Raw genomic sequence first — 15,638 nt, forward strand, 5'->3', positions numbered from 1 at the left:
ATACATAGAGTAGGAGCTTGTACACACTACCAGTTATGTAGGTAAAACTTAGGTCTCTTGGGTGTGAATAAGCCACCCCCCTGAGCAATGTAAGTTACACCAAGCTAAGCGCCGGTGTGGACAGCGCTATGTTGACGGGAGAGCTTCTCCTGCCAACATAGCTACTGCCTCTTGCAGAGGTGGTTTTATTATGTCAACGGGAGAGCTCTCTTCTGTCGGCATAGAGGGTCTTCACCAGTGCAGCGCTTTTAGTGTAGACTAGCTCTGGGACTCAAAATAAAGAGAGGAACACACGCAGTCCTCTTGTCCAATAAAACAACAAGTTTAATATAAAGTACACAGTATAGAAAGAAGATGGCAGGGAAAGAAAAGCCAAAATCTCCCTTGATTAGTTTCTCGATGAATCCCTGAAGGAGCATGCAGACTGACTCTCAAATTCTCACGAATTTTTACAGTGCAGTGCTTGGGCTGCAAGCTAATGAGGGGCTACAGCCACTGCCTCTGAAGACCACCAAAGCTATAGCAACCATCTGGTGAGAATCACACCTGAGGGTTTTCTTGGTCAGTAAAAGGAGAAAAACGGAATTTGAAGAATAGACATGAAGAGGCAAGAAAGGTTAGTGGCAACCTCAGACAATGGAGAAGAACATGAGAGCTCAAATGGCAGTTGTTCTTGCAGTTGATAAACCAGGACAGAGTGCCTTGGTTTGTGGTATCTTGTAGGTTTGTGGTACCGTGTGGAAAAAGTGTCACTGCTTTGTAGATGTAAGTGTTTGAATTTCCCTTTCAGCTGCCCATGCAGAACTTGGGGTTCACCATAGCAGACCTCCATTTGCAATTTTTTGGAATGTCTAGTATCCATTGTAAAGTATTAATTGGCACAGTTGTGGCAGCAGTATGGATTCTGCCTTCTCCTATGCCTTGTCAGGTGTCCATCATTCAGTCCCAGGGAGTGACTCTGAGCTCAAACCCAGCTGAGTACATATCTCACAGATGGAGGATTTGATCCTTCTCCCAGTGAAGTTAATGGGTGACCTGATTTCAGTGCAGGCAAGAGCAGGCCAAGAGGCTGTGACATTAAACAACACAGGCAAGGAACTCACACGTAAAGGCCAACGCTTCCCTCGGCACAAGAATGCTCCTTGAATTACTGTTAATGCATCTTTTGAAGCCTCAGTGTATTAAGGTTTTGGATTCATTTAACTGATCTCATTTGTCTTTATTGTCTTCTAAAATCAACATCATACCCTTCGAATAGCTATGGGCTAGGGGAATTGTTGAGAGGCTACTGATCCAAATGATCAAGTAGTATAGCCCCTACATTAAGTGGTTTTGTTTATTTGTGTTAAAAAAAAGTATGGTCGTGGGTGGTGGGGCTGTTTATGAAACCTATTACAACCTGACATGATTAATTGCCAATCCAAGCACACCAGCACTGAATGAGAATAGGCAAGTGAAACTGACCAGGCTAATTTCACTCTTTACTGAGTGGAATTACAAAAAAAAAAAACAAAACCAACAATAACAAAAACCAATTTGGATTTTAAAACTTTGGCCTTTGTAACCCCAGGTTCTCTCATCAACACAGATGGGGAATTTTTCACAAATGGGATCATTATCTGACAAGGCTCAGTCTTGCCCCCCTATAAATACATTTTCAAACCTCCTTTTGATCTCAGTGGGGGCAAGGTGGAGCCCAGAGTATCCCATTAAACAAAATGAAGGAAGGAGGGTTAGTTAGCCTGGTGGTCTAATCATCAGACTTTGCATTACCACACAGGTGACCCACATTTGATTTCCTGTCCCTTACCTCTTAGTCTCAGGTCTGGCCAGAGCTAAGAAAGGATCACGAGCAACATGCTGAAATTCCACAGTGGGAAGGGTGTGTGGGGGAGATAAGCGGAGAGTAGGGCTGGTTTTCTATATGCCATTAAGGAGCACTGGGTAATGGGTTTTATCCAGGCTTCCTTGGCCAGAAGGGTCATTGCCAAATAATGGCGCCTCAAAGGCTAAACATGGGAGAAACATGAGGAGGAGTCTTGATAATGCAGGAACCCCCAGAAAAGGAGCTGGGGGAGGGGTGTGGGTCGAAAATGGTGATTTAAGCAGAGAAATAAAACAAAACAGCATCACTGCTGGATACTGCCTGGGCCTCATCATATATTGAATATAAAACAGCCTTTCCTCCCACCAGCACCGAGCTTGTCAAGTTGATTGAAACGTTAAAAGGAAAGCATCATCTTTAAATGATTTTACAAGAGAAAAGAAATCTTCATTTTTGCACCACAACCTCTAGGCTTCAAAGGAATAAAATCTATGATCCTGCCTATCCCCGCACCACTATAGTAAAGAAAGAAAGCACGAGAAGAAGAAAAAGGACACGGTTAACATCTGGCTCCTGATTCTCTGATGAAGAACTGAGAGATCCCTATTAAAATGGCAAGAGCTGACAGTAGCTAGGAAGGTTTCCTAGTGTGCCTTTGTTCTTTGAAGACAAAATAATAATAAAGCTCTGATGTCATTCCCAACTATGAAAGGCTTTGCTTTGTTAGGGTGGGTTGGTGGGGCACCCCAAGAGCTGGGTGGATACAGCAAAAATCTGCTTCAGTATAAAACCAAAGATAATGGAAAATGGTCCATGTCCCTTGCAAAGATGACTGCTTGTGTCTGCTATGGGGAGGTTATGGAGAAAGGCCGCACTGTTGGGATATACACATGGAACATCAGTGATACAAATACTGGAGCTTGATCCCACATTTACTGCACAACCAAATCTCCCACTGAAGCCAGTGGGAGTTTTAAATGCAAAAAATTGGCCCCACATTTCATATGTGACAGCAACAGTCCAGTGCAGTGAGATAAGGAAGAGAGAGCCACTCACCCTTACGAAGCTGGCGGGAAACCATCCTTCTTCATCGTCAATCTGACCCCACCACCAGTCCTTGTTGGAAGCATCCAGGACCTTGATAACGTCTCCTGCTTTAAACGCCAACTCCCGGTTGGCCATGGTGACGTGATCCCATACTGCCTCAGCACTTACAATAGAACCACCACTGATCAGCTTTAAAAACAAAACAAGAGACAGTCAGCAAACACTCTGTCCGGGGACCCAAAAACATTCACATACACAATGTAAAAACAAAACACTCAGCTAGAATAAACAACCCCCCCCATTTACTATCATTGTCATTGCTACCCCCATTTTCACTAATAATACATTATTCAAACCCTTAAATAGATAGAATATCCCATTTCTTAGTTGCTAAGGTCCTGACACTGGGAGGTGCTAAAGGGAACAGTGTTTGCTGGGGCTCGGAATTTCTCACGATCAGGCCCTACGTGATTAACAAGCAAAGACATCACCCTACCTCTGAGCCACACCTATGCACACATGCTTTTCAAGGAACTAGGCTTTCATGTATGCTTTAGTTAGCACAGTATATATCTGGGTGTTGCTAAAATTCCTTGCCAAGATGGCATAATTAGGAACAGGACAGTCTTTTATATTTTGCTTGGCAAAGTGGTATATTCCCATCTTGATGTGGCTGAGATTTTGCAGACAATTCCAATTAATGGATGACCATGTTGGAAATCTTCGATCTACAGAGGAAGTGCAGCATGGGCATTTGGCAGAGCAAAATTTCCCTGCCCCAACCTACTGATTTGTCTTAAACCAGAGCTGGAGGGAAGAACAGACTCAATAGCCCATTCAACCCTTGGTCGGTTTGCTGAGAGTGTCAGTTTAGTGCTGATTGTGGTGATGGGTTTCATGATGCAAACACCTGTCCACTAGAAACTAGACGGAGGCCCCCGAATTCATCTCCCCCAGGCCACAATGAACACGGAACACTCAATCTCTTTTGAGTTAGGGTACATTCATATCCGTGACCTAGAGGTGAAAGGTTCTGTTTTCCATTAACAGTTTTCTGAGCCATCTAATCCTCCACAACCCCCTGATTAACATGGAATGAGTCATGTCAGCCCTCCTCCTCACATGTCTAGATGAGAACAATCCAACCGTAACTGGGATCACCCATTGCTTTTCACAAGGATGCGCACAGTTTTAAACAGGAAAATAAATTCTGCTTATGCTTTGTTCAGTGAACGAACTGTACACTGAGCGATAAGACTGGATGGGTATACACAGCCTGGTGACCATGCCAGGAAGGGACAGCTTTACATGTGCTAGTTACACAGCTTTTCTCGGATCACCTCCTCAAACCCTGCTCTTTAATTCTGTAGCTTGAGATGTATTAGATGTGGTTGATATGGGCTCAGTTCCAAATCAGTATTTCATCTCGGGAAGCAAGAGACCCAACTCTGCAGCCATTAGGGACTTTCCACATGGCATGAACTTAACAGTCACAGACGTCCACTCAATTTAGGTTAACAATGCAAGACACACAAAAGAAAACAACCCATCATGGAGGCTACATGAAAGCAGAGGCCCTGCGAACTGTTAGAGGATTCTGACTCCTCTTCTAGAAGTTTAGTCAGTAAAGAAATATCTGATCAAAAATTTGCCTGCACAGAAGGAACTTGCAGTAAATCTTTCACCACTATTGCACAGGTTCTGAGTGTATAAGAAGACAGATCCTCATGAGTAGATTTGCAGGACTTGTTTTACCCCATTCCTTGATCTGACATTCCTCTAAGAAGTCAAGCTTCATAGGTTTGTGAAAAATATTGGTGGGCTTTCAACTCTTCAGTTATCAGAATCAGTTGTGCATAGAAAACGAAATCTAGCTCAATCTTGATACTTAATGCTTTTCATCGTCAAAGCACACTACAAGCACGGACTATTCTCCCCATCTACAGTAGATAAGGTAAGATTAGTTACACCCATTTTACAAATGAGTAAACTGAGGGAGTGGAGTCACATGACATCCCCAAGGCCACAGAAGGAGTCAGTTTCAGAGGCAGGATCTGAACTCAGGAGGTCCTGTGCCCAGGCCCTTTGACTGCACCTCTGCCTTTTTCATAAAGCCAGTAGGTTGCTTATATTTGCAAGTTTTCCCAGTGATATTGTCAGGTTCCAACATTTTCCAAAGGACATCCAGATTTGGTGGACCAGTAGCCCTAAACACATTAAATACTTGCTAACAAAAGTGACAATTTACTTGTCCTCAAGTCCAGAGACAAGTGAAGAAAAAATATTCTTTCTACAAATGTCTGTTTTACAGCCCTTTCTAGAACTCCCTGGAAATTCATCAAAAACAAACTCCTTACAATCGCACACTGAGGACAGAGAATGCACTAGGGCCCAGCTTGATAAGGGGACCTATTTAACAAGAAGCCCGTAATGGGACTAGCACTGCACCTAATCTACCCATGTAGAAGGCACCTTGATGTGTATTTAACTTCCATACAGATGTCATAGCCTGGGCATTTGGTGCACAGCTCCATCTGCAAGGTACAGGTCGAACTGAACTTAATGGGAGTTGAAGGCACTTCATACCGCACAGGAGGTGCTCAGCCTATTAGAACACTGGGCTCTGAATTAGCATTACGGTAGTTAGGCAAGAATTAGTCTGGAAAAATGATGCAGGTTATGATGACCAACCCATGGGTCTAGCCTCTTTACAGCACCCTTATTACAGGACATGCTTTGGAGAAGCTTCTCAGATGGGTACAGCCGGTCAAATAATGGTCAAATCATTTATTTGACAAATTTCTTTATATTTTCCTTAATTACTCAATGAATGTTTTTAAACATTATTTGCACAACTGGAATGCTGGGCTGATAATTCAACCAACCTATTTTCAAATAATATATTGGATAAATTGTGCAATGTGTTTCAAACAATTTGCCCAGCTCTGGAGAGGGAATAGGTTCTACTACAGGACTTCCTTATAACAACCCTTGGCATTTTTCTAACACAACAGAAGATCCCCAAGGCCCTCACAAACACGAATCAGTTAAGTCGCCAATAATCCCTATGATAAATCAAGAAGGAGAATTAGCTTTCTTTATAGATGGGGAAACCAAAGCACAGAGAAGTTTAAGTGACGTGACCAATGTCACACAACAAGTTAGTGCTAGAGCTCGGAATGGAATCTAGATCTCCTAACCACCAACTCCATGTTTTAACCACATCCCATTTTTATGTACGTTTGTTTCCATTGCATTTTTCATGTCTAATTAATTGTGGATAGTCTCTCTTCAGGACACACTACCCAGGCAGTGTTGTGTATTTTAATTCATAGTTGTATTGTGTATTAACACCTTAAGAGAAGTAAAACCTACCAGTTTTTAATGTGGCTAATTACCATATTGAATACTAGTTTTCAAGATGATCCAGAAACAGGGCTATTGTACAAAGGGCTTAATCCTCTTCACCACCATCACCCCGCCTCCCTCTACCTCTCCACATATGCTATTCCTGGGCACAGGCTCCACACACAAAAATATTCCTTAGAACAAAATTCAGAGTGATTTTCTTTTAGATTTGTTATTGTGCTGGCAGGATAGAGTAACCTGAGCCTGACCCACACAATTCAAATCCTAAGCACTGCACCATGGTCAGCGATGGTAGGTGACAGAGACTCTCTGTTGGCCAGGTAAGGAAGGCCGTTTGCTGGACATTTCCCTTCCTTTATCACTGTGAGCATGTGAAAGATTCTTTCACTAGATGTCAGAGTCCAATGACTCTGAAAGGCATTTGTTGATACACGAGGAGTAAAGAAAGCCTAAATTCCTTCACTTTCACTCTTCAGTGACACAGGATGGAAAAAAGGCTCCAAGTTGCTTTACCAGGGCTTCCTTCCTGCCCTCATTCTGGGACATGAGCAAAGGAACGGAGATTCCGTTTGACGAAATCCAGTGAAGATGGCTGTGACTTCTAGAACACAAATAAGGTGTGATCTAAACCAAAAAGGAGTGAGGCAGGTTGGCAGGATTCAGGCTCCAGCCATCACATATGTTGCACCCATTGAAAAAAATGCCACAACCTAGAAGCGAAAGTCTAATTCTCTCTCTGGTTCATTTTGTGAGACATTGGGCTGTACGTGTAAGGCAGCCTGACTAGTACAAGGCAGGGTTATAGAGATGGGGCTTGACATCTGCAGCAGCAACAACAGACAATGAACGAGAGACAGGTTAGAACCAAATCCTATAAAATCTAGGGAAATTCAGATCAAGAGCCAAACACACCAGAAAGCTCCAATCTCTATAGTGAGCTGAATCAAAACCTGATTTGGACATACCTAACCCATGAGGCATTTCAAACCCAGATACTAACTTTCTGGCTCATCCCCATCTCTACATGGACACCTTAGGTCTTCAATTCAGCCATCTCTCATGACAGTGGAGATGGCCTACTAGTCAGTATAAAAGCACCAACCCAGATATTATAATGATGGCTGTGATATAAATAGCTGGATAAATATAGACAAAGAGATAGCACCTTGGCCAAAAATGCAAACCAAATCCATCAAAACCGTTCTGAAGTTCAAAAACTTAAATGAACTTTCTCTCTTTCTAATCCAACATGCATCTCACATCCAGGCTTCAACATACTTGAAACAATATGAGCAAGGCTGTTCTCATGTGGCACGTCAAACCAAGCCAATGGTAGGAAGTACCAGAAGTCTCATGAGAAAGCTTGATCTCACCAGATTTTCAGCCCAAGAAGGGTTGGATGAGTTTGCAATGGCAGCTGAACTTTGAGATGCTTTTTGAAACCTATCTTTCCAACAGGAGACGGAGCTTGAATAAAACCTTGGACCTGAACAGGGGAAGTGGAATCTGGACTCGTATGTCATGGCACAAGCCCAATTCTTCCTCCAGCTTCTTAAAGTTCACTCATCACTACACAAACAATATCAGTGTGCAACAGAGACAAACTATGGAGGTTGGTACTTTTCCAGCTAGGAAAACACAGCAGATGATAATTTGCTTTTGTTTCTGAGGCATAATGAATTCTGTATGTACTTGTAGACCAAAGTCTTAGGTCCCATTAAAACCAGTTTTATTTGTCAGCTACTTGTGTTGAACTGAAGAGCCCAAAAGCACAGAAGCCACTTGGTGTAAATGACGTCTTCCCCTGAGTGATCTCTCTGTGCAATAACAGCAGAAGGCAAAGGCCTTGAGCAGAATTCATTTCTTACTAGCATCCATTTCTTATTAGAAACTTTGGGTTTAATTTTTACTGTTTAATTTTTGCTATGCTTCAGGGCATAAATCAACCACCAGCTTCTTGGGGTTAGGAAACAACTTCCCCTGTGACCAGGTTATAGGTTCTCCGATACCACAGAGGGACTCAGATATCATGATAATGGGCATAGTATAAGAATCTGACTAGAACAGAATGATTGTCCATTTCAGGGCTCATTCCACCTTCCTATCAAGCAACTGGTATTGGCTACTGCCAGAAACAGAATTTTGGATTAGATAAACCACTGGTTTGATCCAGTTCCTATGTGACATTTTCATAAAGGAAAGGAAAGCTCCCCTACTAAAATCCACAACTGACCTGTTTCTGGAAAACATACTAATAATACTTGGTGTCTGCACAGTATCATTATAATAATATTCTGCAGCTTGTATAGTACCTTCCATTGCAGGATCCCAAAGCACTATCTAAACACATAGTAATTCAGAATGGCAGTACCCCTCTGTGATAAGTGAGAACTGTTATACCCATTTCACTGATGGGGAACTGACTCAGCATAAAGAAGTTAACAATTTCCCCAAGGACACACAAAGACAGTGGCTGAGCTGCGAACAGAAGCCAAGAACCCTGACTCCCAACTCCAGATGAAACTGTCTCACCTTACGGGTCAACACTGGGGCCTCGTGTACTGAGGACTTACTGTCAGGCAAGGCAGTGCTTTACTTTTACATAGACTAAGAAACAGAAAAACCCTCTCAGATCCCATCTGGACCATCTCCCAGTGATCAGTTCAGGACTGTTTCCTATAGGACATTTTCTAGCATTTTGCCCAAGCAAGTAATGGGGCTTTCCCCCTCTTCACTGGGGGATCTTATGCCCAGTCTTACTGATCCCATCCTGAGGCTGCTTTTCCTGATATTCAGCCTACTTTGCGAGGCATTACTTTTTATCCCATTCCCCTAGATTGAGAGAAGTTGTGAGTAAACCTGCGAACAAGTGACCAAACTGGTGAATGGGAGAACAAGTGAGCGAGCTAGGGAGTGAATGAGCAGGTAAGGAAGTGTAAGTGCAAAGAGCCATCTGTGGTCCAGCTCCTATTGCTTTAGGCCACCATCTAATTCTCACAGAGGTCAATGGGAGCCCAGTGACTTTAGACTGAGGGTCTCTGATGCATGGATCACACACAATGAACACAAAAGTAGATGGGGCACTCTGCTAGGTGGTTAAACCCCCTGCAGTCCCTGGGCACCTGCTGATAGAAATGATGGGTTGCATAGGTGAATGAGTGTAATGTTAACCAGTCCAAACAATGCTTTTTCACTGGGGTTGCCCACAACTCCCACTGACTTAACAGGCGCTCAGTGCCATGCAGCATTAGGCCCACTGTGCATCAGTTATTATTATTTGTATTGCAGTAGAACCTAGAACTCTTCAATCACGATCACATCCCCACAGTGCTAGAGTTGTACCAACACATAGTGTGAGACAGTTCCTGCCCCAGGGAACTTTCAGTCTAAATAGACAAGACAGATAAGGGTGCAAGGGGAAGCAGAGGAAGAGAGGGGTGGAGGGGCAAGCTCATTTTACAGCAGATTGGTGGCTGAGCCAGGAGTAGAACCCACATCTCTTGAGTGCCCTATCAACTGGACCACACTGCCTCTCACTGCTCTTCCTCCCTGATCCATTCTGATTTAATCTTCAGGTCACAGCAGACCTTTCAAAAATAGGCATTTCATTAGGTTAAGGAGGCTGTCAAAAAACAATAAACCAAAAAAAAAAAAGTCTTAAAAGCGATAGCAAAAAAACTATTCAAGGTGCTAACAGTTAGACTGATCTCCCAACAATATCAGCATGTGCCAGCTAAGAGCGTGTGGATATGGCATGGCAAGGCTGTTATAAGTTGTAGGCTTGTTGTGGTACAGAATTGGAAAACCATGGCTGAACTCACCCAGCTAGGATTATAATGACTAGCGCTATAATGCCCACTCGGCAAGCAAACCCACTTTCTTTCTTTTTATTAGCGCTCTCTGAAGACCACCACCAAAGGGGAGAGATTGTCATCAAAGCCAAGGGAAAACACGCCAAGAAAAATAAAAGGAACTCAAATGTGATGGGTGGCTCTGGGCTCTGCCCGTTCCCTCTGTCCAGGGCTTGGTGTCACTGCTCTTGGATAAAATAACTGCCCCCACCAAGATAAACATAGAAATACAGGTAAGCAAAGAAGAACTGAAAAGAAACATTAGTCACACCATACTAAGAGCGAGATGTATTATATGATGGAGTCTTCTCCCAGCGCCATCACTTGACCAATTTAAAACTGGACTAAAGAACATACTATAAGGAACAATCCTATATGGTCATAGGAAGGGGAGGTTTACGAAAGAGATGAGCTGCTAGGACCAGGGGTGGCTCTATGTATTTTGCCGCCCCAAGCACGGCAGTCAGGCTGCCTTCGGCGGCATGCCTGTGGGAGGTCCGCTGGTCCTGCGTCTTCCACGTACCTGCCGCCGAATTGCCGCCGAAACCGCGGGACCGGCAGACCTCCCGCAGGCATGCCGCCGAAGGCAGCCTGACTGCCACCCTCACGGGGACTGGCAGGCCGCCCCCCGTGGCTTGCCGCCCCAGGCACGAGCTTCGTACCTTAGTGCCTGGCTAGGACTTCCTATGATGATACAGATTCCATACATCTTGTCCAGCCTAAGCCTAACAGGTTGGATCTATACCTATAGCTATTTGAATCTATATCTAACTATTGTACATGTACCCAGCACCTGTTGATTGAAATTGAGGCAGGATCAGGCACCTAGGTTTTTTGAATGTATCCAACTACAGTATTCTCTGGGGCACTAGGTTTCCAAGCTTTTCCAGACTGACTAGAGTTTAAAACTTCTGGCCAAGAGCTGGCTGCATCTCTACAAAGGGACCTTGCTCCAACTCTGCTTTGTAGATGTAGTGACTGGGAGAAGGACATGGGAAATGTGTGAACCTCACACTGAGTTTTCCTTTATTCTGTGATTTACAGTTAAGGGCTCATGTCTGTTCCTTCCCAGCAACCGCCCTTTCCTGCTTATTTCCAACTGAACAACTTCATATAAAGCTATTTCCAAATCCCCAGTGGAGCAGCCAAGTGTGAAGCACACGTTTTAGTTGGTAAGATCAGCCACTGCTGCAAAGCACTGTTGAGCATTTGCTGCCACAATTGAATTGGCACTAAAATTGGTCTCCTCGTTGGCAGTCTCAAAAGAGAAGCCAAGGATTGACTGCACCTTGGAGACCAAAACACATATTCCAAAGCAGTGTTCAGGTTGGTCTCTCCAGAGCAGGGTGAGAACACACTGATGGGGAAGCATGCCCAATTGTTAGGGCTTCAGTCCCCAGAGCTTTCAATCCAGAACCTTTCACCAGCACTAAATGCACTTACAAAAAAGAATTAAACTAAATACTCTGGGAAATTACAAAAAAATAAATAAAAGAAATTCACCAAAGTGTGCTGCCATCTTAAAGCCATCACACCCTTATTCAAGAGAAAGTATAGCACGAAGGGGCAGTTGTTCACCCTCACCCTGATGGAAAAGCCCTATAAAATTTAACAGGGATTGAACAAATAAGGCTCTCTAGAATTTATTCCAAACACCTACAGAATTTCTGAGAGAATGATCTCCTGTCTCGAGGTAAGTTGAACAATTCTATAGAAGGGATATAATTCTTCATTAGGCCTTTTACCTGTGTACCAGTGCAGTTATACAGATATAGTTATAGCGGTATAACCTCCAGGTGGACACTTACTCTGGTATAAGAGTGGCTTTTTTTGTTTTAGGTTAAATCCCCAGTGACATAAGCTAAACCACACACAAAAAAAGTTCATTCTTATACCAGAATGAGAGTGCCCACTCAGCGGGGTACACCAGTATAGCCTTACTGGTTTAAATTCACACCTTTGGTTATACCAAAAAAATATTTCTTGTGTAGACAAGGCCAAACATTCTATAGGATGGTGCAAAGGTGCTCTGGAATGGCTATAATTTTCTATTACATTCTATAGAGCTTTTCTATAAGGGCTGAAAGTCAGAAATTCTTTTAAAAAAACATACAGACTGCTGGCATTCAGGAAGGAGAAATCATTACTCAAAGTAAACCCAACACACTCAGAAACAAAAGCGATCCTGTTAGAAACTCCCAGCCAAATGAGGATACCATAGTTTGATTCATATGCTCCTATGAGAATGATATCCCCCACTCCCTTGTTGGATTGCCCTCCGGCATTTTAATTGCATTGTTCCCTCACGTGTAGTAACATTTACAACACAGATTGATGAGACAGTTAATCATGAGACTGTTTGTTGCAATAACAATGCCGTCATCTCAAAGGCTTCCCAAGGAGAACATTTATAACTCTGCAGCGGTATAGTCATACATCTCCATCACCAAAACCATCTATACAGCACAATCACCAGACTGATTAGACGGGAGGCTCACCTGAGTTCTACATACCACTGAAACCACAGCCAGCGTGTTTCAGTCTGACATTTTTCTGGTCTTAATGATGAGGATATATTAGGAGCATATAAGAAAATGTTGCCCAAACCAATCACTATGTAATTTAGCTCTTGTATAATTTCCCCATAATCCCTTTATTTATTTATTTATTTATTTTTAAACCTCTCAGCAGAAACTGGATACAGCTAAATCATTCATGACTCCAATGGGAGGGCATTTCCACTTGATTTGCCTATTCTCCAAAGAGGTGCAATCACACAAAGGTTAAGCATGAGGCAGAAAAATTCCTTTTTTGCATTCAAGCCCTTTGATGAATTTGACTAATGGATAGACTTCAGCTGAAAGGGCCTGATTGGGATAACGGGGCCTCTGATATCTTCATGTTGCTCAGTTGCTAGTGCATTTGGCTGGAGGCTTTATATAGCGGGGAGTCAGTATAGACTTGAGGGTTAATTTAGAGCGAGTAACTTTCTTCTTTGTTGACTTGGTTTTCTTGAAGATATAGCCTGACACCAGAGAAATTAACTGCTTTCATACTTTTTACATTAGTAGACTCAGGGGCCCAGTACTGCTTACTCTCATCTTGATGAATCCATGTAGCTCTCATTAATACTAAGGGCAGCAACACAGAGATATATACACACTTGGAGAGGAGAAACTGCATTAAAAGTCAAAGCAGTAATAAAGAAAAAAGGGCTGGCATTGAGACTGAGTTACCCCCATATAACATTGCCAATTTGGGTTTTAACTGGCTCTGGAGTATTGACAAATTCTCTAGTTCAATGTGTTGCCATAATTGCTTTTCAGTCCCTTTTATGCACCGGGTACATTAAGATTCCTCTCCTTGGTGACATAGCTACTTGCACATAAAGTAATTACAAGTAGTCGGTGGAGGGGGTAAGTCAGCATGGAAATTGGTCCAGGATTAGTAAAATGATACAAAATAAATGTTTAAATGTTAATAAAATGTCAATCCAGTCTTTGCAAGCCCCCTTGCCCACTGCGGTAATGAAATGCTGTTATAGATAACATCAGAGGCATCAGGTATTGACCACCACAGGATACTGGACCAGATGCATAAATGGGTTGATCAGGAATGACAAACCTTCATTCATGTAATGTTTCACCCCAAGGGCCATCCTTCTCCATTAGGGACCTGGCTGGCTGAACATGTCTCATAATTATAAAAAGAAACTGATTTGAGCAAAGGAGCAGTTTCTGTGGCAAGGGAAGAGTCCATCGTAATTGCTCTGAGGATGGCGGGATTAGTACTTGACTTACTGGTTATTTATTTCACCTATTACCATGAACTGGGATCATCATACAAAAATTAAAAAGGCAAATGATGTAAACTACTCACAATGGGTTGGATTATTCAACACAGCCACTCACAACGGTAAGGCACCAGCAGGTAAAGAATACATATCTTCCTGATCCAAAACCCCTAGACCTCTACTACTGGAGCTAAACAAGAATCTTCATTAGTCATCAGCAGTAGTACGTATGACACACAGCTAAGCAGTTTTGATTCCATCCTGTAGAGAGTACTGGGGGAGACACACACTAGCCAATACAGCAGTCACATAAATCAACAGTTGTTGTCACCAAATAAACTGCAGCAACTCAATTATCCGGAATAAAATTTTATAAAATAAAATAAAAGGAACCAAACAAATGAAACCAGAAGAAAATAAACTCCCTGTGCTATCAAAGCTGCCAACCTTGGCAGGGTCTGGAAGATCACAAAGGGCAGTGAATTCCAAAGGCAGAGCTTCAGCTGGAAAAGCCCGGCCACCATTCCTGAATGGTTCAGTCCCAGGAACTGACAGCAAGAGCCCCCCAGAGGAAATTAATTGCTACAGTGTTTTTCAAACAGAGCTTTATAATGAAGCAAAGAGGCACAGATTATATTAAAGATATAGTAAAGAACAGTTTAGGTATGAACTTAATACTACACAATTCCTGCACGTTAGTTTCACAGTGAGGATAAAATAAAAACCGTTTAACAATATTGATATTTTTAGTGCGGTGGTAGGGCCGGGAGTTCATGAGCAGTGACTGTAATTAGCACCAATCACAGCTCTGGAGAGATAAAAGTTCAGATGAATGAATTACACTGAGACGCCTTATCCACTGCTCTGATCTCTTGATTTCATAGGATAAGTCACTCTGTAGTTTACCTCTAAAAGTCAGGTGGTAGCTCATTTGCAGATTGAGCATGAGGACGACAGCACCGTTTCATGATTGCTTTGCAGACCCTGAGCCTACTTAGGAGGTGGGTGCCTATAATTTAATTAGATGTAACCCTGTAGGGACTGAGAGGCTTAGGTAAGGATATATTCCTCCACAAGCCACCCTGGGCTTTTGGTGACTTTGCAGTCAACTTAATAGACCCTAGCCTGCTCAGTGGAAAGCTGAGCTTGCCACGCTATCCCTTTCCAGGCTCAGCAACACCCAGTGAAAATTTCATCACTGCCTCCCCAGCAGCAAAAAAGCAGGACAAATACCCAGTAGAAAAGCGACTAGAGACAGGATCAAGCCACCAAATACCAATCCTTCCAACTAATATTCAGGGGTGTTTGGATCTGCGCCCATCTCTCAATGTTATGGCACCCCAAAGCCTATGGAAGACTTAGCACAACATAAACTACGCCTATAACACACTGTAGAGAAAACACATGGGCAACATGCCTCAGAGAGTCACCACCTGGAGCACACAACACAATGAATAAAACAACCCATCACTCACATAGCTGACAGAATTCAAATCTTCATGACTAGATGTTGCGTTTACATAGCCCCTTTCATCCGTTTCAGCTCCCAAGGGAACAAAGAGGCAGGACTTTCTTAGACACAATTACATAAAGGAGATTCTTCACTGAGGCTGCTGGAACTGACTCTGTCATTCTCTCTGACTCTCTAGCTTCCAAACTGACTACACACAGTCTGTGCTGCCTAGCATCATCACCTAGAGCACCTCCTATGTCCTGGCCTGGATTAAGCAGTCACAGAATAGACTGCTAACTA

At 43.0% G+C, this 15,638-nt stretch overlaps 1 protein-coding gene across 7 annotated transcripts in view; it reads right to left on the reverse strand.

Annotated features, from left to right (window-relative positions):
• The window catches only part of ARHGEF9 (Cdc42 guanine nucleotide exchange factor 9), a 270,682-nt gene that overhangs the window by 89,530 nt on the left and 165,514 nt on the right, over nt 1–15,638 (reverse strand). For all 7 annotated transcript variants that reach the window (XM_034781031.1, XM_034781030.1, XM_034781037.1 and 4 more), the window contains one exon: nt 2,882–3,061. In XM_034781031.1, coding sequence (XP_034636922.1) covers nt 2,882–3,061 — 180 coding nt within the window. The remainder of the gene's footprint in view (nt 1–2,881; nt 3,062–15,638) is intronic.

This window comes from Trachemys scripta, chromosome 9 (assembly GCF_013100865.1).
Source record: "Trachemys scripta elegans isolate TJP31775 chromosome 9, CAS_Tse_1.0, whole genome shotgun sequence".
Taxonomy (NCBI): domain Eukaryota; kingdom Metazoa; phylum Chordata; order Testudines; family Emydidae; genus Trachemys; species Trachemys scripta.